Consider the following 27,365-nt stretch of genomic DNA (forward strand, 5'->3'; position numbering starts at 1 on the left):
TGATAGAAAAATACACCAGTTTCCCAAATGGCACCCTTTATGTAGGATTTATTATTGATATGAAAGGGGCTTTTTATACCATTTCTAGAACAAGACTCTGAGAAAAGCTGTGACACACCAGAATTAATTAAAGGCTGCTATGGCTCATACAACAGCCTCATACAGACCTTACAGCTCAGGTCTGCTGAGGCTATGACAGCAAGCTTACTGAGCCATTTAACTTTAACAAAGAGTTTAGGCAGGGCTGCTTTTTGGCTCAATTTTTGTTCAACCTGTCTAGGAATGATCTTTCAGCTTCCTTTAATGAGCTCTGTCATCCACCTAATTTGGCCAGCTACAGTATTCCTGTTCTGCTTTATGATGACACAGCTCTGGTCTCAGAAAAGTGTTGGTTTACAGAGATCATTAAAAAAAATTTTTTTGCAATACTGTATTAAGGAAGGCATGAAAATAAAAAAAAAACAGAGAACTAAAATAGTTGTATTCTCAAGAACAATAAGAAAAAAGAAATTCTTCAGTGTTTAGATGGACTCTGAATGGGAAAGAAATCCAGCAAGTCACAACATTTTTATATTTGGATATCCTTTTAGGGTGTAATCTAAAATGGAGTCCACATTAGTCAGTAATAAGGAGAAAAGAAAAAATCTGTGCTTACAGTATATTAAACTGCCCCCCCCAACGGAGGTGGGTACTATGTTCCAGGTGCTGTTCAACTCCTTAACCTTGAAATAATTCCTGTTATCCTACAGGGTAGCCATAAGGATTATCTCAGTAAATGAAAACATTGACTGTCTTTTGTATTTTCTGCAAAAATTATTAAACATTTCTCTGTGCATGTTTGGGGTGGCTCTCCAGTTGAGCTCTCCAATCTTCAGTTGAGGCAAGGACTTGGTTATATGTACTTAGACTGTTCATCAAGTCATACTTGAGCAGCAAGGGCTTCCTGGCATTCCTGAAAGAAGACTCTTATAGGTCAATGTGGTTTAAGACTATTTTTGAGAACATGTTTGGTCTTTAGGCTAACCTGAACAATATCCAGGCCATGGGCTTTCATGAAGCATTTGCTTTGGTGAGATATCATATAAAATCAATTGATCATCAAAGTTCTACGTTTAGAGCATGCTGCACCTGTACATCCCATTTTTTGGTATTCTACCTTCAGAATCTCTTCCCTCTTACATCCATTGTCTTCCCAAAGCATTTTAAGGGCATTCATTCTGACCATACTCAATTCTCTCTCTTTGGAGTTACAAGTAGGAATGAGCACAAACTGAGAGGATGTGGTTCATTTCAGTTTGTGGCCAAACCACAAACCAACCCAGAACCCAACCAGCTTGTTCTCCACCACTCAGCTGTTTTTTGGGTTGTTCTGTCTTCTGGGGACTGCATAAGACAGCCCTAAACAGCTCAGAGGTAGTAAGTACCTCTCCGCTGCTCAGCTGTTTTAGCGGTTTTTACAGGGAATAGAAAGCAGAGGTTTAAAGAGACTCTGAATCCCTTTAAACCTCTGATTTCTGCTCCACAAACCACCATGAGTCACCATGAACTGCTTTAAAAGTAGACCCACCACAAACTTCTTCTGCAAACCACAAACAAAGTAAAATTCATGACAAATGTTGCTTTATGGTTTAGTACCCATACTTAGTTATCTGGGATAGGTTCATGTGTTTACCTAATTCAGAATGAACTGGCCCCTGTCCCTTAGATAAGACTGACACAATAATTAATATCCTTCTGGAGTCTCCTTTATATGTGAATCTCGGGAGGCATTATATTTTACCATGTTTGCAATTCCAATGACCTAGTTAGTTTTTTACTCACTGAGAAGGATCCAAACGGAACTCTAGCAGTCACTTTTTTTTACTTCTTTCATCAATTGGGTGATAACGGATTAATGACAACTGTTCACTGCTCAAGATCAATTTATCATAGAACTTTTATTAGGTAAGAGAAAAGAAAGGAAATTAGCAAGGTAGTAATTTTATCACAGTAATAAGAAATAATGTGAAAACAGCTTTCAGCAGCCTAGAAGTTCCACTTTTTTGATCTCTAAAAGCCAAAATGGTCTTGATCTTGGGAGATTGTCACAGCCATTTTTAAAGTCAGGTAGCCTACACTACAGGATCCTGATTCAAACTGGGACTACGGAATGGAGTGAGAAGGAGCTTAACTCCTCTGAGGGTTGTCTAATCTGTTTTGATTATATGAAGGTGAAAAAGAGTCACTTGACTGGACTGTGTTCCTAATCAGAACTGGGACATTGTGCAGAGCCAGCTGTTTTAACAACATTCAAAATATTCCCTTACAAATCTAACAGCGTCATGTCTGCTTGGCCCTGAGGCAGCTTGAAAATTAAATTTTGTAGCTTTTCTTCAGCTCGCTGAAAGGAAAGAACAATAGTATAGTAAATGCCAAATGACTCCTTTTGGAGCTATCCTAAAAGAAACAAAACTTTTCCTAGCTAATTTAGTGGAATTTTCTTCAGAGTGATGGAAAGTATACAATTCAACCTATTCAGATGCCAATATGCTTGCAAAATTCCACAATGACTTTACAAGATTTTAATGCTATCTGAGATTTAGAGTGAAAACGGGAAACATGTTCAAAAGGGAAGCAGATTGTCTGTACAAATAAATTTTCAGTTCTGAATAGTGCTTTGTAGTTAGTATGGTTTTGGTATTGTAGACAAATTTGAAGAGACAATTTTCTTTCTTATAATAAGAGTAGTAGTAGCTTTATACTTAAGGATCTTTTCAAGAGCCATGAAGGAGTTAGAATAGATCCTGAAGTATAAGGATGTGTTTCTGGTGACCAAGATCGAGGTAACTCATACTATAGTATCCCCCATTATTATGTATGGGTGTGAGAGTTGGACGATGAAGGGAGCTTTCTGAAAGAAAGATGATTCCTTTGAAATGTGGTGTCGGAAGAGAGTTTTATGGATAGAAGCTAAAATGATTCAACTGAGGCCATCATACTTTGGTCACATTATGAGAAGGCAGAAATCACTGGGAATAATAATAATAATGCTAGGAAAAGTTGAAGGCAGTAGGAAAAGGGGAAGACCCATCTTGAGACAGATTGACTCAGTTAAGGAAGGCACAGCTTTTAGCTCGCAAGACATGAGCCAGGATGTTTCAGAACTCATTCATTCATATGCCACTTAACACAAATTTACAATAGTTTTGTTACCGGGTGTTTATTGGATCCACAAAAGAAAAAAAATAATGTTTTAATTCTGGCAACAACAGTGTACAATGAAGGATTCAGATTTATATCGTATTATATTCTGTATATTTGTAAATGGGAAACATGATTTAGCATACTGCATAGAACCATGAATAATGGCTCTGATCCATTTGCAAGAAAGAGGAGGTTTATCTCCACACCAGCCTTTGTGGATGTGTCTATTTCCTCCCAAGCATTGCATCTGGAAGGGAAACATCTGTGTATGAAGTACATCAGAAGAAATTGATCAGTGGCTGGAAGAACAGAATGGGAAGGAGGCAAGAAGGATGGAAGCTCACATGGAGGCACATGTTTACATTTTTCTGGGAGTGTGGCTTGAAAAATCTTGCCCCATGTTGAAAGCATGGGGAAATGCTTCTGGTCCCCCAGGGGTTCTCCTGTAAGCATCTCAGGCTTTCAACACTGTTGAGGGAAGCTGTCTAGACAAGTTAGATGGGGCTTTAAACACTGTGTATGCTGCCCCCATCCACAATTTGATGACAAAGCCAAGGTGCAGAAGAGAGAAGTTTTTACATGGATTTTCAGTAGGGAATATTATAATGACAAAGTCTTGGCTTCCCTGCTACAGGGTCAGATCAGTATGTGGATGTGGTCAGTGGCCAGATACAGCTATAGTAGATGCATCTTCAACTCTTCTCCATGCCTGATCAAACAGGAGGGGAGGTAGGGTAGGATAGCGATCCCCAACCTGTGGGCCGCGGACCACATGTGGTCCGTCGACTAATTGGAGGTGGGCCGCGAAGGACGCCTTCTCCCCCCCCCCCCGGTCCTTTATTTCATCAACGATCCGGCAGGCGCACATGTGCAGGCTCAGAGCTCCACGCCTGCGCTCGCTGGCATGCCGATGGCTGTGCCTCCCTCCCCTGCCCCAGCCACCCCGCCTCCCTGAGCAGAAGCGCCGCCTCGGCTTCCCCGCCCCCCCCCCCGGAGTCCCAGCGCTTAGGAGCGCTCACTTGATTGCCAACGGCAATCCCCCCACACACACACTCAGGGCCTCAGTAAAATTGTCAAGCATTGAGTGTTCCCCGGTGATAAAAAGGTTGGGGACCACTGGGGTAGGAGACATTGAATCCTGCTTCCTCATCCTGCACTTCTTTTGTGAGGGGAGAATTACAGAAATCCATGTGCAGAGTAGTTGTGAAGGTCCCATGTCTCACCTTGCAGGAACATGCCAATTCACACTTTGCACATTCCACGGAAAGTCACTTCTGTTTCTGCAACAGAGCAGCTTAGTGCACAGCCTGGAATATATGGGAGAATCTCAAGAACAGTTTCTCATCATGCTGCGGTTAGGCCAAGAAATACAACAGGAAAATTATTTTAGTCTGTGTAGAAATTGGAATAAACTCCACAAAACACTATCATGCAGGTGTCGTTGTAGAGATCCATCACCGTTTCATTTGATCTCTCTCTCCATAGCATGGCTGTGGGAATTTTGTGCGTGTGATCCAGACCTTCAACCGTACTCACCTATATGTCTGTGGGAGTGGAGCATTCAGCCCGGTGTGTGCCTATCTCAACAGAGGGCGAAGGTCTGAGGTAAGTGTTTTATTGGGTATAGAAAGAGGTTGTTATTTTTGTTCCATTGCTTTTCAGAAGTATGTTTATGACATATATCAGAATGATTGCATGTAGGTCCCCAGACTGTATTCTCATATGCAGACTGGATGCTGTGGTGGTTAGACCAGGAACATGGAGGCTCTCGTTCAAATCTTCATTCAGCTGTAGAACTCACTGGGTGACCTTAGGCCAGTCTCCTACCCTCCCTCCCTCCCTCCCTTACAGTTTTATAAGCCCTCGTTGCGAAAGTGTGTGTTAAAATGTATTGGTGGATAGACCGACACATAATTCCCCTTGTCCTCTTGAACTTCACCAAGAGGCAAAGCACTGCCAAACTTCATTGGGACCCCATTGGGGAGAAAGGCAGGCTATAAATGAAGCTAATAAATATAGTCTGTAAATCCAAGCAGGCTTGGATTTTCTCAAATAGAAGCCCTCCCCAACTCCTAAGACCAGCTGGGAAAGTGCTTTAGTGCCTGAAGCGCTTATCATTTGGGGCAGAACAGGGTCACTGACAGCCAGGAGAAAAATGTCCTATCCCTTGAATAGAGGTTCATGTGTGGAAATAGGCCACCAAAGCTCTTCGTGGCACTGAGGAGTCTGACCTCCCCTCTATTCATGGTACAGAATCCCCCCCCCCACTTCAGGCTATCGGTCAAGTCGCTGGTGAATTGCTGTTCAGTTCAACCTCATAGACACCATCAACAACAACAAGCCTTTAATAGCATATAAAAGTACAATATAAGGAGGGAAAGTGCTAGTTGTTGTTGAATCATGGACACATCTAAAGTGTTGTTGTTGTTTTTACATTTCCTCTTTCTGGGACAAAACAGTTATTCAGTGAAGGCTGTCTGGAAAACTAATCACCTGGAATGTAAAGGGGAGTCTTCACCTGCGTCCGGCCAAGACAGCAGCCTCAGGTCTACTCAGAATGCTACTAAATATATATTTAAGTGGGCTTCCTCCCTGGGAAGTGATCTTAAGTGCAGCTCCTCAAATAATTCTGCAGTGTTTCCTACACTCAAATGCAGACAAACCACATTTGTATTCTGAGAAGCAGCAGGTGGAGGGAAAGTCAGCATAGTCTGCAACGTGGTGCCACATCTGGGAAAAAGTAAGAAAAGGCATTGGGTAGCTCTAAGAATTGCCAAAAGCTCTATGGTAGAGTTACCTGGTGTGACTTCTAGGTTTCCCCCAGATGATACATCATGGCACAGATGACGTTGCCCCCTCCCCAAGGTCTCCACATCTGAAACTTCTGCCTGTTGCCAGGAACAGCTTGGCAATCCTACCTGAATGTCTCCCTCCACGCTTGTTTTGTTTGGGTTCCATTCATTGTGGAAGAAAAGCAGGGTAAAAGTAATGAAATAAATATTTCATGATATATGGCTGATCCTAAAACAAAGTATTGCCTGATTGTTTGGGTGCAGCACATATAAAAGGCATTACATGACTTGTATTTCTGGGGTTTTCTTGGGACCAAAGCAGTCCCTTTTCAGTGAGTGCCAGCTGACAGAATTTTGTTTCTTATGACCCAACCTTGTGTGTAGCTTTCAATGCTGGTGGGACCTGCTCTCTAAGTAGAGCTGTCCTTTGACCCCTCCCTCTCAACTCAATCTGCTGGCAAGTTTTTTCTCCTTTGGCCAGGATATTACCACTGACAGGCCATTTGGCTGAGAATTAATTTTGTGCTGCTTTGTTCGTATTGTCAATAGAATTAAAAAGCTAAGGAGGAGGACCCTGCTACCCTCCCCTTGCATTACTGCAAAAGAGGAGATGGGGCTGTAAATAAAGTTTCTTCTCAACCTCTGCCAGAAACTTGTCCATACTTTGTTCTAAATCACGACTCTGTGTGCGAAGTCTCAACCAAAAGTTATCTTTTTGCATTCTCAGTTCACAGGTCACAGTTACAGTTCAGTGGCAGGTGAAGCCTCCCTTTTACATTCCAGATGATTAGGCCCTTTGCTTGCACTTGTTTGCCTGCATTCAGCTTTACTGTACTGCCTGAACATGGAACATACTGCCTGTCTTTCAAGAATGCCTTTCCCAGACATTCTGAGACATGAACTTTTGTGCAATGATGTGTTCAGGGCTGGGAGACTGAGTTGTTATTCACATCAATGTTTTCTCACTGGTGTGCAAAGGAGATTCAGAAGATGATTTCAGAGTTGCATGGATCCTCCCATACCATAAGTAAGTGTGAAAAGCAAACCCAAGAGAGTGGAACAGGCTTCCTCGGGAGGTGGAGGGTTCTCCATCTAGCCATCTGATTCAGTGAAGGTTCAAGGGGGTGGCAGGTTAGGGTTGTGAGTGTCCTGCATAATGCAGGGGGTTGGACTAGATGACCCAAGAGGGTCCTTCCAACTCTATGATTCTATGAGACATGTCAGCCCCCTCTGGTAAAAACTCTGGTAGAGCCTCCTCACACCACCCAGGTGACCATTTCACTGGGTGACCATATGTTCTGTAACCTAATTTTCTGCTCAGATAAGTTTGAAGACGTCTTCCAATTTAATTTTTTTTCCATCAGAGGAAGAAGTCCTATACTTAGAGGAAGCCTTCAAACTTTGATGAAGAAGAGTGATATGTTACAGGTCAGTCTGTGACCTTTCCTACACACAGAATTTGGCCCGGACCAGGACTTAACCAGCTGCAGGGCTAATTTCTGCTGCTGGATGACTTCGGTGCCACTCCGGGGCAGTCCAAGACCTGGCATGCTGCAGGCCCTCAGTCAACCCACAGCAAGGGAACATGCCATGGGCCAACTGAGGGCCTGTGTCGCGCCAGGCCTTGGACTACCCTAGACCAGCACCAACATTGTCCGGAAGCAGGAACTAGCCCTGTGACAAGACAAGTCCTTGGCTGGGCTTAATTCCAGGTGCAAAAAAGGTCTCTCAGTCTGACTCTTCACAGGGCTATTTTCTGAGGCTAAATGGAGGGGAAAAGAATGTTGTTTGCCTCTGTTTCCTTTGAAGGAAGAGCAAAGAGAACAGTTATTTAAAATCAATATCTCCCGTCCCCAAGCAAACACTTCTTCACCAGATGATCCCAGCACTTCTGGGTCAAATGACAATATGATAACATTGTGGGGCCATGTAGCCAATTGAATTTGAGGAAGTGATGATTTTGCCATAGGTTCAGATAACCCAATGCGTAGCCTTTGGAGTACATCAAGAAGGGTGGAACCCATCCATGATGCTGATATGAATGGGCCCACAAGATCTATTCATTTTTGGTTCTTCACCCTCCTCACACTTTCCCACTTAAGTCCAGCATACCTTGCTCCTATAGCTATGCAAGAGAGCTTGACTACACCAGCATGATGTAGTGAGAGCCAGCGTGGTGTAGTGGTTCAGAGTAGTGGCCTCTAATGTGGAGAACTGGGTTTGATTCCCCACTCTTCCTCCACATGCAGCCAGCTGTGTAGCCTTGGGCTAGCCACAGTTGTCTTAGAGCTCTCCCAGCCCCACCTGCCTCCCAGGGTGTCTGTTGTGGGGAGAGTTGCTTTGAGATTCCTTTAGGTATTGAAAAGCAGGGTATAAAAACCAGCTCTTCTTCATATTCTTTAATAAACTCAAATGCAACATCAGCAGAGATGTTGAACTACTTGGTATTTTTGAACCAAGCAGGAGATCCATTTTCAGCAAAATTCCAGGCTTCAAAATGAGGCAAAAAGATGCTGTTGTTAAATGGGATGGGGGGGGGGGGGGGGATACAGATATGCCTCTTTGGTTTATTGGAATAGGTCTTGTTGAGGCTGTCATTTTTAGCCACATGCCTATGATCAATTGATTCAGTAAACTGCAGCCTCAGACGTCTGGAGTCTGTTAGACACTTGACTGGAGGCTTTGCACTTTCATTCTGTTACCATCCAAGCCAACAATAGCAAAGCTGCTTCAAGTGTGCGGGTCTCTCCCCAGATTTGGTGCGGGTCTCTCCCCACCACTTCCCAGTACTTATTTCATCTACTCATTTATGCCTAATTAGCAGAGTGGGTTTATTTTTAGTACTCTGCAAGCAAGCTTTTTGAGAAAGTACATGGCTTATCCACAAACAATACATTTTCTAATCTTTCTTTTTGTAATATACAATCATTTTTCATAGACAAAGGTTTGGGTTTTTTTGGATGGGGGTGGGGGTGAAACGAAAAGCATCATTGTTATCCTAAAAAAATTCCCACTGTTTTTAACTAAACCAGGGCATGTAGGCCTCAAAGTGCTACTCAGTTTGACAGCACCAAACATTTAATATTCAGTGCTGGATCATGTGGGCTAGGTTGTAATATTTAGGGTTGTGGCATCTTATGATCAATGAATCCCTATAAAATACACCAGTGTAAGATGTGGAAGTCACAACTAATTTAGAGGGTGCTTTGAAAGGATCAGACAAATTAAAGTAATCAGTAGTTCACAGTAGTTGAATCAGTAGTTTACAGGACATATACCTGCATGAAACCTCCATGTTCAGAGGCACTATACCTCAGGAAAACCAAGAGGGGAAGATCTAGCTTTCCATGCTGCTTGAAGTGTCCTGAGAAGTTTGGTCATATTATGAGGGACATACCAAAAGAAATGTGCATCCAGTAGATTATTGCCAAGCAAACACAGCAGTCTTGTAGCTACCCTCAGTGTTCTCTAATTTCTACTGCCTGCAGCTCCTCCCTTCGGCAGTGACTGTAAATTAGAGACATGTCCTAATAAGGAACATGGGAATGTTAGACTAATTAGAGCAGCCTTTCTCAACTTTGTAACTGTTGCGAAATCCCTGAAATATTCTTCAGAAGATTGTGCAGACTATGGTTGGAAAACATCCCCTTCCCTTCCCACCCCCTCCAGGCACATCACTGGCCATTTGGGGAGGGTTATATCACCCGGTCCTTTCAGGGCTGTCAAGATGCCCCAGGGTTGAATGAAACCCTGGTTGAAAAAACTTCAATTAGAGTAATGAAGAAGATGGGAGTGTAGACAGGCTCTTTCATTAGCTAGCCCCTGATAATTATTGTTCATTATCAGGGGCTAGCTGATGGAAACTTGTCCTACCCAATTTGAAAGATCTATATTGGCTGGCTGTTCTTTTCTGGGGACTGGTTCTGTGACTTTAAAAGTCCTTCATGGTCTAATACCTGTGTAGGTAAAGGACTGTATGCTCCCTTCTGTCCCTGTGTGCCAGTTACAGGACTCAGGCTACTACCTACTTTGTGTTCCCCACTGAAGGAGGTTTACATTTCCTGTAAACCACCTGAGGTCAAGCAAGCCTTTTGAAACAGTAGCTCCCGCTTTGCTGAATGAGCTTCTCAGGAGTTGCAGGGGAATGCCACCTTCAGAAACTTCCAGGAGGCACTGCAAGACCTTCTTCGGTAGTGAGCATTCTCCTTTCTTCCCCATTCTGTCCACACAACAACCCAGCGAGGTGGGTTACGCTAAGGCCATCTGACTCACCCAAAGTCACTTAGAGGCCTCGTGGCCTCATCTTTTCAAGCCTAGTCTGTCTGGCATGCTGACTGCTGTACCACACTGCCACACAAGTTGTGCTTTCCTGTACTGGTTGCCTATAGGAGGGTGGAAGGAAGAGCCCTGGCTTGGCTTGAGCCCCAAGAGCTGATCTTGGCTCCCTGCCTCCTAGCGTAGGGTTTACACCGTGAAGGATTGACAGCTGGTCATATTCTGTCTGCTTGCCAGGGCCGTCCTTATGATTATTGTAAATAAGAATAATGAACACAGCATGTCCAATTTACCCCTGCCTTTTCCATCTTGTCAGCCTTAGAAACATCCAACTGTGCACAGCAGCTGGTAGTGAAATGGGGGGGGGGGGTGTAGCTACTGGCACGCTCCCACTCCTTGGCATGCCTCGGAAGGCTGGCAGTGATTCACCAGGGAACTTTCTCCTCCCCTTCATCTGAATGAAGCCAAAATCCCAGCCACAGTGTGCATAACCAAAGAACAAATAAGAAAGCATTGTGCATATTGAAACTTGAATAGATGACTATTTAGGCTCAGAAGGACAGGTGAGTGCATCTGGGTGTACTGCTGATTTTCTATTAAAAAAAACAACTGGTAGCTAGAATGCAGCCCCTTGGATCCTGCTGCTTGCTTGGTGTCCATTTCCCCACTCTTCTTAACATACATTCTTTTGTTTTCGGATCCTGCCCCCATGGCAGCCATTTTGTGGTGGTACCCACCATCTAAAGAAAGAGAGCAAGAGAAAAATGTCTGTGTGTGTATATACCTGATAACAAATTGAATGAAGTGTTTATAATTACAGTCTAAGAAATGGTTGGTTAAATTTGTAGTGGGTAGGGTTGCCCAGGTCCCTCCTGGCAACCGGAAGGTGATTGGAGGATTTACAAGGAGAAAGGAAAAGGTTTAGGCCTCATTACCAGCATTTCACAGGAAGTGACATCATCACTCCAATGCTGTCTGGGCAGTGCTCTGGGAAGAACCTCTAGTAAGCTGGCTTCTACAATAAGGTTTTTGCCCAAATACTAGAGCATTTCCTGGGCATTTCTGGTGTGATGACATCATTTCCTGTGCAACGCTAGCCATGAAGCCTTCTCCTTTCTCTTAGTAAGTCCCCTACAGTATCTAGCTGATCAGTAGCCAGGTGTAGTCCCTGGTGGTAGGGGACTCCGCCTAAGGATGGCAGCCTCCAGGTGGGACATGGGGATTCCCCAGAATTACAGCTCATCTCCCAGCAACAGAGATTGGTTCCCCTGGAGAAAATGGACACTTAGAAGGTGGGATGTATAGCATTATACCCCATTGAAGTCCTTCCCCTCTCCAAATTCCTCCTTTGCATGCCCCACCCCCAAAGTCTCCAAGTGTTTCCTAACCTGGAGCTTGCAATTCTACCTCTGCCTCCATTGGGGTTCTGGCAACCATAGCAGTGAGCCAGGAAGAAGAGTTGTTGAAATAGAATTCTGTCTTGCACATTTTTGTCCCACTCTTCCACTTAAGGAGCTCAGAAACTCCTTCCCTTATTTCATCCTGTGAGGTAGGTGAAATTGTGAGAAAAGTCCTGTTCATGTGTTACAGAGCCTATGTACATCTAAGAGCCAAAATGTGATTGGTTCACAGGTGAAACTCAGGACCAGGACCTGGTTAATTCTGTTGTGTGCATACATTGAGTATAACATGAGAATATGCCTTTTTAAAATGTAGTGTACCCTGTACATGGATTGTGTGCATGTTCAGTGTGACTTGTGAGCAATACAAGTGTGTGTGCCTGGTCCAAGGTGAGCCAGCAAGCTTCATGATAGAGTGAAGGTTTGTACCCTGGTCTCCCTTATCTTCGTCTAACATTTTAACTCCTATACCACCTCCTGAGCCTAGTGGGAAGGGCAGGATATAAAAATAAAGTTATTGCTGTTGTTTCTCCTAGTTCTGAAATGTTTTTACTGTATATTGATGTGTTATGTTCTTTCATGAGCAAAACTCAATAAAATAGAGTAACAAAGAACCAGCTTGGTGTAGTGGTTAGGAGTGTGGACTGGTGAGCCAGGATTGATTACGTGCTCCCCCACACACAGCCACCTGGGTGACTTTAGGTTCACCACAGCATTGATAAAGCTGTTCTGACAGAGCAGAAATATCAGGGCTCTCTCAGCCTCACCCAGCCTGTTGTGGGGAGAGGAAAGGGAAGGCAACTGTAAGCCGCTTTGAGACTCCTTCAGGTAGAGAAAAGCGGCATGTAAGAACCAACTCTTCTTCTTCAAACTTGAGCTGAACTGGAAAGCGGCTTGCCAACTCCTGCCTGGAGATTTAGGGATGGAGCCAGCGGGGTTTGAGGAGGGGAGGGACCTCAGTGTCATAGGGTACACCCTCCAAAGCAGCCGTTTCCTCCACTGGAAGAAATTTCTGTCATCTGTGAATCAGTTTTTATTCTGGGGGGAGCTCTAGGCCTCACCTGGAGGTTAGCAGCCCTAACTGGAGGTTGGCAACCCTTCCATTTTTACAATGTTAAGGTAAACATCCTGAAACATTTAAGCATTTTTGACATAAGGAATCATGTTAAGATTAACCTTCAAGCATTTCTACAGATCATGCGTTATTTTTGTGTGTGTTCCAGGAGCAAGTTTTCAAAATCGATTCCAAATGTGAATCTGGGAAGGGACGTTGCTCTTTCAACCCAAACGTGAACACCGTCTCTGTTATGATCAGTAAGTGAAAACAACCAGGGCTTCGAGATGCTTAAGTCATTAGGTGTGGAGAATGAAATGATAGGGTGTTGTAAACAAATTGAGCTGCAGGGAAAGAGACGAAAACTGGAAAAAATGATCTGTCAGTGACTGTTTAGTTCTTGTGAATCCTGCCTCAGTTAAAGGAATTGGACTCCAGGGCCCTTCCGGCAACAGGCTCCCATTGTTCTTGGCTTCAGTTCAGGGCAAAGAGATTGCAAAGTTCGGAAAACAAGATAAAAATCTTTTCAAAGTCCTGTGGAGGCAGGTAACATTGTCAGTTGTCTTTGACAGGATTTTAAACAATTTTTTAAGGTAAGTTTTTTTTCCCCCAGAGAAAAAAACAGCAACTTTTTATTTTTATTTTAAAATATTTATTTACATTAATGAAATAAAATGGAATTTGACAACATTACTGTAATTGTTGAGCGCTGTTCTTAAGGCCTGTATTCAGAAAATAAAGCAAATGATAAGGTGAAGTGCTGTGCAGAGTTGCTTTAGTCTGAGCCTTTTGATTTCAGTGGATTTAAATTAGAGCAATTGCACATAGCTTTGCAATGTAGGAGAAAGATTTGAGAATGACTATAGGATATGAAGAAGAGTTGGTTGTCATACCCCGCTTTTCACCACCAAAAGGAGTCCCAAAGCAGCTTATAATCACCATTCCCTTCCTCTCCCCACAACAGGTGTAGGTAGGACTGAGAGAGCTCTGACAGAACTGCTCTGTGAGAACAGCTCTAAAAGGACTATGGCTACAGCAAAGTTCTGAAATGTGGTACCTTTGGCCACCATGGTGCCCACCATTACTTCTCTTGGTGCTCACTAAGAATTTCAGGAAAAAAGTAGGGAAATTGTAAGCCAGGGCTTGTTACTGTGTTTCCTCATTTATTTGAAGATAAGGTGGATGGTAAATAACTGAGTTTTCCAATGTAAGGAAAGAGGAATGGTTCCATTTCTCTTCCCAGGAGACATGAGGAGGTAGGTATTATGTCTGGTCCCATCTTCTGAGGCAGCCACTTTTTAGTTTGGCTCTGCTCCCTATGGAAGCAGTTTGTGGAGTTTGCTCACCACTTTGTCTCAAAAATCCCCAAAGTGTCCACAGCCACAAAAAATCTGCTGACCATTGGTCTACAGTGATGAAACATCGTAACATATCAATCTTGATGTGATCGTAAGGACGATCATTTGTATACCGTGTTTCACTACTGCATACATGTGACTCAGGCCAACACCACCTATGCACATCAACCCATGAACTGAAAGCTATGGTCATTTGTACTGTGTACAAAATTAAGGGGCTGAATGGGAGTGGAGAACAATGGAGAATTATGAATGCATTCATAATTCTGAAACAAGATAAGTGGGAAGGGAAATACATATAAGAAGATTTTTGGAATTATCCCTTGACTGGCTCCCCTCCCCCAATATTTCTGTAGCTTACCCATCTTCTTTTCCCATAATTTATCAATAGGGTAGTATATTAAAGACTGCAGTAAAATAGATGTGCACTAAAATTTGCACCATAAACTCATCCCCTTGCTTACTTCTCAAGTAAGAAATGAAAGGAATCTGCTTTGGAATGAAAGGGAGGCTAAGGAATAATGAATCACAATGTAGATTGGACGTTGTCTTGAATTTATTAGCTGTGCTCAGTTGTCGCTGTTGTTTTTCTTTTGCCCTTTGCCAGCTTATAGCCCGCATATTATCATCGGGGCCATGCCAGCTTCCCAGCTGGAAACAGCTGCCTACAAATCCTGACTTCTTGGTGCTTAACCAGCCTGTGGTCTTTAGTGTGCTGGCCGCTGCCGCCTTTCCCTACCGAGGCTGGCCACTGTGTCCTTTGCAGTGTACTGTGGGGAAACTTGGGCTGTAAAACTGTCACAATTCTGCGTCTCATCCTACAGTTACAAAGCAAGCAGCTCATCAGTTTTAACCACAGGAAGAGAGGCAGTTGCTCTCCAGATTTCTCCCAGTTGGACTGGGGAATTTTCTGAACAAAGGGAAGAAAACCACTGACAGAAGGGTTCAGTTTTTCCGCCTCATAGCGGTTAAGAACAAACTGTGGAGACAGCAATTTCAGTGTAGTGTGATCCCGTGTTTGGAGAGAAGCATCATTGATCCATCTTCCCTTCAAACCTTACCACATGAAGGCTTTCTGTTTTAAAGAGGTGTTCTATTTAAATCCTTTGTCTTTCTTAGATTTATTTATTTTTTTATTTATCATATGACATGTGTAGTATAGCCAGGGGATCCTAGGATTATGTGACAGGATGTTTGGAGGTGCTCAGCCACTGCCTTCCTCCACATCATGACCCCCAGCGTACTTTGGTGTTTGATCCTTGGAGGTCTCCCATCCAAATACCAGCTAAGACTGACTCTGCTTAGCTTTTGAGACCTAAGAGGATATGACCTGCCTGGGCTATCCAGGTCAGGGCAATTGCCTTACATTTTTTTTAAAGTAGTGTTCTGGATTAAGCATTCCAATTGCCATTAGAAACATTCAGGTTCTTGGGGAATTTCTTTGCTTAGGAGGGCACAGCTAATTTAATTATGTGTACCAATTTTACCTGATGTAGGTTTAACAGTGAGGCTTAGTGAGAATGCCTTATTTCATGTCATTCTAGTGCAGTTGTAATGGTGGTACCCAGCTAAACCATGGCTTGCAAACTGGAAGCCAGCCTCTGGGAGACCTTCTTTCTCCAGTCTGGAATGAATGCCACCTCTCTTCCCTGGTTGGTAATTTCCATATGTATTGATCTTAGTCCATGCTAAGAACATCCATAAGAACATGAGAAGAGCCCTGCTGGATCAGACCATTTCATCCAGTAATCTGTTTCAGACAACGTCACTTGAGGGAACTTTCTCCAGGAATCTGCCTATCCCTCTTTTGAAACTGCACCCATGGCCGCTACATCCAATGGCAATGAAATTCACAACTTAATTATTTGTTGAGTAAAGAAATGCTTCCTTTTGTCTATCCTGAATCTGCTGCTCATCAAACTTCATTGGGTGCCCTCAAGTACTAATATTATGGGAAAGTGAAGGGGGAAGCTCTCTCTCTCCACTTTTCCTACCCTAAGGATAATTGTATGACATTCATCATCTCCTCCTCCTCCCCCCATGACTTTTTTACATTCAAAGCCCCAGTTAATGCTATCAGGTTTCTTCATAACCTTCATCTGTGAATTTACTTCAAGCAGTAGTTTCAACATGCTGTGTTGTAATATTCTCTTCCCCCCACCCTCCCACAATTAATAAGGCAAACGTAGTAGTTCTGGGCTTCTTCCTTTTGTCTTCAGAGCATTCTGTTTTTTCATAAAATTGGACAGACTTCAAGTATATATCACTTTAGAAAGAATTCTGAACAATGTGCATTAGCTATGTACTCACTAAGGCAAATTGTTTGGGGGAATTTAAGAATTAAGTTAAAAGGATGTAGAGCTGAAAGAATTGTTTTGGTACCTGATTAGACAAGTGGGCTCTAGGAATGCTTAAGACGTCATAAATCTGGCATGCAAGGGGATTAGGAATAGCATAGTGCCTTTTCCAGACTTTTAAAAAGAAGAAATCGATTAAAACACAGGCACTTGTGAGAACCATTCACCTGAGCTCTTAGAAGCTATCATGTACAAAGCAATTTACACTCTGCTCAGCTCACTGATTTCAGTGGAGTTTAGTGTAACTTTGCTTAGAACTGAACTGTAAATTATAGGAATCCCAACAATCCAGGGATATGGCAGATATAGTGGTGGGAGAAGGGGTATTGGGATGAGGAGTCCGAGACAGAAGAATTCTTGGACATTTTGTTCCATCCTGAGAGATGCAGGGGGTGAGGCTAAGGGAAATGACCAGGCTCCAGCACTGATGATGTGTAATGTCACATCAATAATAAGACCATGCCACTGCAAACTTATTTTGGAGAGCATAAGGTAGACCTGGTATACTTGACCAAAATCTGGGTGAGGAAGAGCAAAACTGTCACTCTGAGAGAACTGGCCCTACCAGGTCATTCCTGGACCATGAGTTGGGGTGGGTGGCTATATTGATCTGGGAGTTTTTCTCCTGCAGGGCACTCCCCTCACCAGTGACCCCAGGCATTGAATGTGTGGGCCTGGGCTGGGACACAGTTGATAAATCGGCCTTCTGGCTGGTGTACAGCAGTGGTCCCCAACCTTTTTATCACCAGAGTCGGTCAACGCTTGACAGTTTTACTGAGGCCCAGGGGGGTAGTCTTTTGTTGAGGGCCGTCGCCACCGCCTGAGCCTCTGCTCCGCATGCTTTCTCGCCGGCACCCCTGACTTCCCACCACACACTGGGGGGTGCTGCCAGCAGCAGCTGTGCAATGCCACGCTGAGGGGAGCCCCAGCCATGGTGGCTGCTGGAGAGCACCAAATGTGAGCCGGCGGCAGAGTAGCAGGGCAGCCCCCGAGGCAGCAGCCAGGGAGGAGGACAAGGAGGAGCCTCGGCCTGGTACCGACTGATCCACGGACCAGTACCGGTGTTGGGACCGGGGGTTGGGGACCACTGGTGTACAGGATGCCCAACACACCAACAGATGTCTTCTGAATCCACTAGTGGCAGCAGATGCTGATACTTCAGTACCCCAGTATACTTATTCTGGGGGGCTTCAATGTCCATGCAGACAAGCCTGCCTCTAGTCAGAATCTGGACCAAGTGTCATCCATAACAGCACTAGGGTGTATTCATACCCATAATTAAAGTTGTGCAGGGCCTGCAAAATGGCACTCATCTACCAGGCTTATGGTTGAGGCCATGTCTTGGAATGATATGGGCCTCTCTCCTTGCCCCTCCCCATTTTAGATTATATCAAACTGGTTAGTCCACTGGAGGGTATTTAAAAGGGTGGGGGAACAGGGTATACATTTTATCTACACTGTTATTTATTGTAAACCATCCTTTCATGGGAAAGAGTGGTATAGAAATCAAATAAATAAAGTGTGTATGGGGGGGGAGAACTGACAGGTTTAATGTCTCACGGCCATTTCAGCCTAATGGCTGATGGACACACCCATCCAACTATTAAGCTGGAGTCCCATCAGTTTCCCTTCCCCCTGCTTTGAAGTGGGAGGAAGCAAAATGGACTGATAAAAAAATTCATAGCCATTTCTGCCTAACAGTATGTATGTGCGTGTGTGTGTGTGTGTGGGGGGGCTGACCATCAGCCATTAGGCTGAAATGACTATGAGGCATTTCAACAGTTAGGTTAACTGGATGCCAATCATTTAACACTTCCAAGGTGATTCCGCCTTTCCTTTCTGGTTGGTTCAGAACATGTTTGATTTGGTTCAGGTTGCGGTTTAGGGCCTGCTCTGAACCCAAAACCAAACCTGAATTTTTAGGCTCATGCCCAGCTTTATCCAGAAATAACAAAATTTAAGCAGACTCATGTATTTAGTGGTATTTTTCACTGCTGAAGGGGGATCTGCAATCATAGTCTCAGGGCTCTCACTGGAGGATTACGAATTCAAGCACTTGTTCTCAGCACTTGTGGAAGTGAGAAGTTATTTTGGCAAATGTTTTATGTTTTGAGGTGGCCTTGCCTGCCCATGGGATTTGCATTTTTGGCTCAAGACAAGAGAAACTGAAATTCCTTCTTTAGTACAGTATACACATTCTGCGACATACGAGCTGAATTGATCATTGCAAAGTATTTAGGTACATAATCCTATTATTGCTAGTCTAGGCTAGCTGCCTAATTCCCTTTATGGAAACATTTTGAAATACACTTGGACTCAGTGTTCAGGTTTTGTTGTTTGAAATGATATATTCTCTTCATATTCAATATGCTAAAGCCTACGGGATTCTGAATCAGGTTTTTACATGGAGTATATCTCTGTTCTTCAGTTTTCTCAAATGAGGCTATATTTTGAATCTTTCAGAACCGAATTCTGCCAACATTAGCTGAACACTTTCATTCATTCCTCTGTATGAGGCAAAAGGAGCCAGACTGGGAATTCTTCAATATCAGGCTCCATACTGTGACTGTGGCCCTGTCAGATTTTTCCTTCATTGCTTTTCCATATGGTTCCTATTCTTAAGAATTTCTCAACATGTACCCCAAAACACCAACAAGGGTCTCTTAAATATTTTCCCATACACTGTGAACAGAAACAAGACTGATTGCTTGCTGTATACCTCAACTATTCACTTCTATTTGCCTATGTTTTGACTTCTTCCTAGAATGTGGCAACTGAGGGGGAATTCTGTCTAAGATTCATTCTAGGAGGAGTGAGGCAATCTTGTTGACTATCTAATCTTGTTGACTATGTAGGCACTTTAGAATTCTGTGAAAAGGTAACAGTTGCCAGCACAAAATGGTTGATATCAGGAATGAGATGGGGTTGGTTTTAACTTCCAAAGAAAAGATAATATTTGCTCCATGTGAGACTTCCTAGTTTTTATTTTATTTTATTTTGTTTATTTTATTTTTATTTTTATTTTTACTTTTACTTTTAATTTTATTTATTATTTATTTTATTTTTATTTATTTTTAGCCCACCACTCTCTGGAGACTTGTGGTGGGTTACAATATACAAAACCCCATAAACATCATTAAAAAAAACCCATCCCATAAACAAAACAAACAGAACATGAGCTAAAAGATTATGTGCTGCCAAGTCTCTTCCAACTTATGGTGATCCTATGAATTAACAACCTCCAAAATATCCTTTCATTAACAGCTTTGTCCAGATGTTGCAAACCGAAGGCCGTGGCTTCCTTTATTGAGTCAACCCATCTCAGGTTGGGTCTTCCTCTTTTCCTGCTGCCTTCAACTTTTCCTAGCATTATTGTCTTTTCCAGTGACACTTGTCTTCTCATAATGTGACCAAAGTACAATAAGTTTAGCATTTTAACTTTTAAGGAGAGTTCAGGCTTGCTTTGATCTTGAACCCACTTATTTGGGAGGGAGGAGAGGCTCTGGTCTATATTAGCTGTAAGTTGACTTCTTGTACCATATTTCATATGAATCACCTTTCTTCCTGTCAGCTTTCTTCAATGTCCAACTTTCACAACCCTACATAGTAATGGGGAATGCTGTAGTTCAAATTACCTTGATCTTAGTTGCCAGTGACACATCCTTACATTTAAGGATTGTTTCTGGCTCCCAATGGCTACCCATCCCAATCTCCTTCAGATTTCTTGACCACAGTTTCCACTTTGGTTGATGAATGAGAAACAAGGTGCAAGGCTGAATAGGTTTCTTAGCTCTTCTAGATTCCCTCACTATATGCTTCATCACTATATGTAGTGAAGTAAACTACGCAATCACAAATTTGATTAAAATGTACATAGAAATAAATAATTTAAAAGAATTCTTTAAGAAATAATATTATCTGTAAAATGAATTAAAACGGTCTAAATATGTCATAGGGTTACCTTACAGATTCTGTAGTGTGATACAAAAATGACTTGGTTCTTTACAAAAAAAATATTAATACTCAAAAAGAACTCAAAAACAATGCAATGTTCATATCAGGAGGTAAGAAACATTTTCATTATTATTTTGTATGTATATTTTAATTTAATGTATGATTATTTTACTTCGTATTAGAACCCTGCCTGAAAAAGCATATAGCAAAATGTGTAGTGATGTAGAAGGTCTAATAAAACTGCTCAACCTTACTACTTACTCCTATCTCCCCATATGTCCTTATCTTTTTCCTGAACCAAGAAATAGAAAATCTTTTACAATTTCAATTTCTCTTGATGTTGTATAATTTCTCCATAGTAATTTCTTTTATATTCATAATTTTCACCTATTATTCTGCTTTGGCTTTCTGCTTTAACCTTCATCAGAAGTGGTTTCAAGGCTTCACTGTTTTCTGCCAGTAATATGGTATCATCTGCATATCTCACATTGTTAATGTTCCTTCTACCAGTTTTCACTCCACCTTCATCTAAATCTTATCCAGCTCTCCTTATGATACAGTCTGCATATAGACTGAACCGCCTTTGCCGGTTTCTCCCTATTCTGTCCTAACAACAGCCTCTTTTCCAATCAGATATTGTGACACACCCCTTTCTTTTAGAACCATTCATAGCTTTTCATGATCCACATGCTCAAAAGCTTTCTGTAATCTATGAAACATAAGCTCTTTTTCTTCTGAGATTCTCTTGTGTGCTCCAGTAACCAATATAAATTTGCAATATGATCTCTAGCATCTCTTCCTTTCTGACATTTTCTTTCCATATATGGCAACAGTCTTTGTTGCAAGATTTTGAGCATCACTTTGCTTGCATAAGAAATTAATACAATGGTCCAATATTTGCTGCAGTCTTTGATGTATCTCTCTCTCTTTAAAATTGGAATGTAGATGGAGCATTTCCACTCTGTGGGCCATTGACTAGTTTCCCATGTTAGTTGGCATAGCCTTGTTAAGATTTTTATGAACTGTGGCTTGGAATAGGTTTATTGATATGCCACACACTCCTGTTGAGTTTTCCTCATTGTTTCAATGCAACTTTCACTTCACTTTCTAAAACTGTACATTCTTCTTCAAGAGATTCTTTAAGAATCTCATCCTCCCAGAAACATATGAAAGGCTGTGACTATGGTCAGGTTGAAGGCACATGGCTGCAACTCATCCACTCGTTAAGAGCTTACAGTTTTGCTGGAAGATTAGAAATGACAGAAGCAAACAGGTGGCAAAAATTACATTGGTCGTTTCTGTGGCACCAAACATGGGAGAGCATTGTCTGATAGTATGGGTTGGTTATTTTAGTTACTTTTGTAAGCCTGCCTCCCCCACCCCCTGCAAGTTAAAACTGATTTCTTTGTGATTTTATTTCCATCCCCTAGAGTTGGCTCTAACTAGAGTCAACCACAAAATTATATCCCACATGAAAAGTTTGTTTCACATTTGTGGTAAGGCTATTTTATTTAATGTTATGGTTACCCAAAGTGTTCCATTACCATGTCATAGAACTGATGTTTCTGTCATGATTCAAAGGAAACTCTGCTTCCATCCCACCCATCACAAAATTAGAAAATATGCAGTGTTTTCAGCAAGAAATAAATTGCTAAAACTGAATTTTCTCCAAAGCAAGTAAGGATTTTGTGTTTTGTTTGTTTGTTTTTTCTGTTTCCCCTCTCTTCAGATGAAGAGCTATTTTCAGGAATGTATATCGATTTTATGGGGACTGATGCTGCCATTTTTCGTAGTTTAACCAGGCGGAATGCGGTGAGAACTGACCAGCACAACTCCAAGTGGCTAAGTGGTAAGGTGGTCATATCTATAACTTTGATTGCAAGAGATCCATTTTTGCACAGCTCATTTCTTGAAGATAGTGTGACTCAAAATGAAGAAATGCAATGTAATTTAGAAATACAGTACATTTTTTTCTTTCTATAAGTTCACATGATAGCAGTAGTCAGTGCATTTAACTTAAGACTTCTGCTGAATATGTCCTTGGGTCATACTAGAGTGACAGAGTCACTTGGATTAACCCAAATCTCCCCTGCTGTTGTGATTGCCCTAATGTCAACAACTCAACAAAAGTATCTCCAATACTGTGGAAATGGCAAAACAAAAGCTTTGAAATACTATTTATTAAGTCCAGTGTGAAAGTTTTTGTGTTTCTGGGACTATTCATTAGGATGGGAAGAAAAAACTAGGAGTGGGGATGTATTGGACCCACATCAAGAGGCCTTTTCTCTGCATACTTTTTAAATTGGTATGCAGATTTAATTGGTTCTGGGTAGAGATGGTATCATGTTACATCTTTTGCCTTGGCAGTGGGTTGGATCTGTGGGCAATTTTCACAAATGGAAGGGATTTCCCTAGCAGAGTGGGACTTTACTTTCTCCCCACTTCTGCTGGATCCCAAAATTCCCCCAAATTTTGTTCCAGGAAGAAAAGGACCCTCAAGAACAACATAAAGAGTTGTTGAACTGTGGAAGGAGAAAATCTGAGGAAGCCTTCCCCTCCATCTGTAGAAATACTCCCTTAGGCCTAAGTCAATGGCAGCCTCCCATTACAAATAAATATCTGAAAAAATTTAATCAAATGCTTCACTCAGGTGTCTCTGCTTAGTGTCTGAGGATGCGCTGTAGACATGAAGACACCAAGCATGGGCACATCCCCTCTGCCAAGGAGTCTTCTTCCAGCCTAAAAATCATTCTTAAGTGGACTTAGATAGGCTCCAAACTAGATCCAACAGCTTCAAACTTGATTCAGTAGCATGTTAGGATGATGTAGGATCCACCCCACTGAAAGAAGATGCCATCGTCTTTCAGATTCCATTTCCCATAAATGGCATTTTAATGCAAATAACACCTGGTTGCAAACCTAGTGGCAAACAGCCATGTGTTCCTGAGGCAGCTATATGGGAGGCCACCATGACATGTGAACTACCCCTTCCATTACTAGGATTACTAGGATTCTCATTTAAATGCTGCAGTATTGATATGAAGTTACCCAAGAAAGATTCAGTAGGCATGGAGGAGAGAAGTCAAGGGGCTTACACTGTATAGGTAGTAATGTAGAGTGCATGGGAAAGATAACATCCGAGTGTGAAAAATACCCAGATACAGACATTTGAGATTAATTCTTAGTTCTTTGATGGGAACACATCATTCAGTCATTACTTTTCAGTAGGCCTGATTTTGTGCCTAAAGCAGTAGATTGTCAGACAGTGAATCAGGACTCAAAAATGTTTTACCAGCTATACTTCAGGCCAAGAACAAGGAAGAGAAACAGGATGAGCAGAGGACAAAGGCTGAAAGACAAATCTGTATAATGTGAGAAATGGCATGAAATGCAGCCTTTGGAGAACTGGGTCCCATTTCAAAAAGTATGAGAATATGAGCTTGAGGGATCATGTCTATTAGAATGCCAATTTGACAAATTCAAGTGTAGAGAAAATAATCAAATGGATTACCAGAATATATAGGGTTGCTTACCTCAGTTTGGCAACCTATGAAAGACTTATTGAGTGTCATTTCGGACACATTTGGGAAATGATGTCATTATATAGGTTTAACCACAGAGTTTGAGGTGAATGAATGGTAGAGTGTCATCTGACATGATTTCAATTCTGGTCTATGCTGGAAATGACATAATGGTGTTGGCCTGCTACCAGATACCATAACAGGACAAACATTTTTTTTAAATTAAATTCCTTTATTCAGTTTTTTTAAAATTAAAATCCCTCTTTCTATATTATCATATTTTAGCTAGTCCTTAAAGCCATAAATCATAATTTTATTTTTGTTTGTATTATACAGAAAGTCCATAAAAAGTTTCCAACTAGCTAAAAAATACTGCAGTTGACTTTCCTTTAATAAAAGCAGTGTCCATTTTAGCCAGTTCTACCATCTTTATCAGCAATTTGCCAATCGTAGGTGATAACTAATTTTTTCCCCATTTTTGAGCATATAAATCTTGCTGATATAGCCATATAGAGAAACAAAGCTCCATTTTTTTTTCCAAATTCTTTCCCCATTAATCCCAAAAGAAATGTTTCTGGGTTCATTTGGAGCTCAGTCTTTAGACTAATAATGGTGCAATTCTAAGCAAAAGTAAACCTTTCAAAACTCTTTGAGTTTAGAAGACTTTGAGTTTAGTTGTCACTTGGAGGAGGGCAGGATGATGTTTCTGTTGGCTGCAGAGGAGAGGACATGCAGTAATGGGTTTAAACTTCAAGTACAATGATATAGGCTAGATATCAGGAAAATAATTTTCACAGTCAGAGTAGTTCAGCAGTGTTCAGTAGTTCAGCCTAGCTGTGATCACTGATGGCCATGCAGTTGCTGAAGTCTTACTCAAATATGGTGATCCAAGAGAAGAATGTATTCTAAAAGCCTGATTTGTTGCCTTTATACACACACCTATTACTAAACTGAACTTAGCTCTGCGTCCCAGGAGCATTTTCCAAGTATCTTAGAATCATAGAATCATAGAATAATACAGTGGGAAGGGACAGTTGGCTGCAGAGGAAAGGACACGCAGTAATGGGTTTAAACTACAAGTACAACGATATAGGCTAGATATCAGGAAAAAAATGTTCACAGTCAGAGTAGTTCAGCAGTGGAATAGGCTACCTAAGGAGGTGGTGAGTTCCCCCTCACTGTCAGTCTTCAAGCAAAGGTTGGATACACACTTTTCTTGGATGCTTTAGGATGCTTTGGGCTGATCCTGCGTTGAGCAGGGGGTTGGACTAGATGGCCTGTATGGCCCCTTCCAACTCTATGATTCTATGATTGCGCTGTGAATCTGTTAAATTTAGATACATTTGGGGGAACTTGGTCTGTTTAGCCTGGAGAAGGAGATGAATGAGAGGGGATTTGATAGCCATCTTCAAATATTTAAAAGGCTTCCATATAGAGGATGGAGCACAGTTGTTCTCTCTTGCCCCAGAGGGACAGACCAGAACCAATCGGATGAAATGAATTCAAAAGAAATTCCGTCTAAACATCAGGATGAAGGTCCTGACAGAGCAGTTTCTCAGTGGAACAGGCTTCCTCAGGAGATAGTGGGTTCATCTTTAGAAATTTTTAAGCAGAGGCTGGAGAGCCATCTGACAGAGAGGCTGATTCTGTGAAAGCTTAAGGGGGTGGCAGGTTACAGTGGATGAGCGATAGGGTTGTGAGTGTCCTGCATAGTGCAGGAGGTTGGACTAGATGACCCATGAGGTCATAGAATCCTAGAATCCTAGAATCATAGAGTTGGAAGGGGCCATACAGGCCATCTAGTCCAACCCCCTGCTCAACGCAGGATCAGCCCAAAGCATCCTAAAGCATCCAAGAAAAGTGTGTATCCAACCTTTGCTTGAAGACTGACAGTGAGGGGGAACTCACCACCTCCTTAGGCAGCCTATTCCACTGCTGAACTACTCTGACTGTGAACATTTTTTTCCTGATATCTAGCCTATATCGTTGTACTTGTAGTTTAAACCCATTACTGCGTGTCCTTTCCTCTGCAGCCAACTGTCCCTTCCCACTGTATTATTCTATGACTCTATGATTCTAAGATACTTGGAAAATGCTCCTGGGACGCAGAGCTAAGTTGAGTTTAGTAATAGGTGTGTGTATAAAGGCAACAAATCAGGCTTTTAGAATACATTCTTCTCTTGGATCACCATATTTGAGTAAGACTTCAGCAACTGCATGGCCATCAGTGATCACAGCTAGGCTTAATGCCTCTGAGATGTCACTGAAATAAAAGTTATATGAGGTCATCAAACAAAAAATATTCTCACATTGTGAGAACAGTGGTTCCTGTTCTCCATGGCTCCATCTCATGTGGCATTAATAAGGATGTACATGAATAAGGATGTACTCTTTCTGTAATATTGTTTTCAGCCATCCAAGAATGTGGTCTTAATTAATCAGAAAACAAGAGCGCACATATTAAATCCCATTAACTGACACATCTCAGCAAATACATGAAGAATTTTCACAACTGGTATTGGATTTATTGGGGGGGGAGGCATTATAATCCTCTTTTGCTGTTACAAGTCAAAGGTGGCTTACAAAATATATATCCACTGAAACTGTTTCAATACTTAAGACATTAATTATCTCAGAACAATTGCTTGCTGGCTTCTGCATTATTGATCTATGGTCACTGGGTTTGCTCTCTACTGTTGTTTCAGAGCCGATTTTTGTAGATGCTCATCTCATCCCGGATGGTACCGATCCCAATGATGCTAAAGTGTACTTCTTCTTCAAAGAGAAACTAACAGACAACAGTGGCAGCACTAAGCAAATTCACTCAATGATTGCTAGAATATGCCCTGTAAGCAAACCTTTCTTATGTGCTATTTTGGGCTGGCCTAATTGGTTTAGCAAAAAGAACATAGTGTGTTAAAATGGTTCCCGGATTGTTCTGCTCAGGATCACCAAAATGAGATGTGGCCTTTTCTTAGGGAATCAGTAAATAGCCCTCGCCTCATTTTGCACAGTAGAACTGGAACAGCATGATGGAACAAGGGAGCAAGATTAATACACCCCTGTTTCCATTTACAGTGAGGCAATATTGACTTCCTTGATCATTTCTGCTTTGCATAACTGGATATGATCTTTCAACAGAGGATAACTGCCTAATGCAAAGCTGTTTGGAAATTGCCATGACTGGAGAAAGCGCTGTGCTTTCTTCTTTAGAAAAAAAATAGTTGGTCTTCAGTTTAAAACACTCTTTCTCCTCTGAACAACTTATGCATACCAGATGCCTGAACCTTGGCACAGTGATTCTCAAGCCAGATAAAAGATAGTCCTTAAAACTCTTTTTAAAATAGGAAATTTTCCTTGAATAAAGATAAGTAATGGTTAATCCCAGTTTATTTGCTTCTAAAAGTTCTTCTGTAAGCATATTAGCATAGAAGCACATGGTATAATTACTACACCATAGAGCTGAAATGA

The 27,365-nt window shown here is 41.9% G+C and overlaps 1 protein-coding gene across 2 annotated transcripts in view; it reads left to right on the top strand.

Annotated features, from left to right (window-relative positions):
• The window catches only part of SEMA3C (semaphorin 3C), a 158,746-nt gene that overhangs the window by 79,288 nt on the left and 52,093 nt on the right, over window positions 1-27,365 (top strand). For both annotated transcript variants that reach the window (XM_077338026.1, XM_077338027.1), the window contains exons 5-8: window positions 4,669-4,788; window positions 12,874-12,964; window positions 22,103-22,222; window positions 26,600-26,742. In XM_077338026.1, the coding sequence (XP_077194141.1) occupies window positions 4,669-4,788; window positions 12,874-12,964; window positions 22,103-22,222; window positions 26,600-26,742 (474 nt within the window). The remainder of the gene's footprint in view (window positions 1-4,668; window positions 4,789-12,873; window positions 12,965-22,102; window positions 22,223-26,599; window positions 26,743-27,365) is intronic.

This window comes from Paroedura picta, chromosome 5 (assembly GCF_049243985.1).
Source record: "Paroedura picta isolate Pp20150507F chromosome 5, Ppicta_v3.0, whole genome shotgun sequence".
In the NCBI taxonomy this organism is placed as follows: Eukaryota; Metazoa; Chordata; class Lepidosauria; order Squamata; family Gekkonidae; genus Paroedura; species Paroedura picta.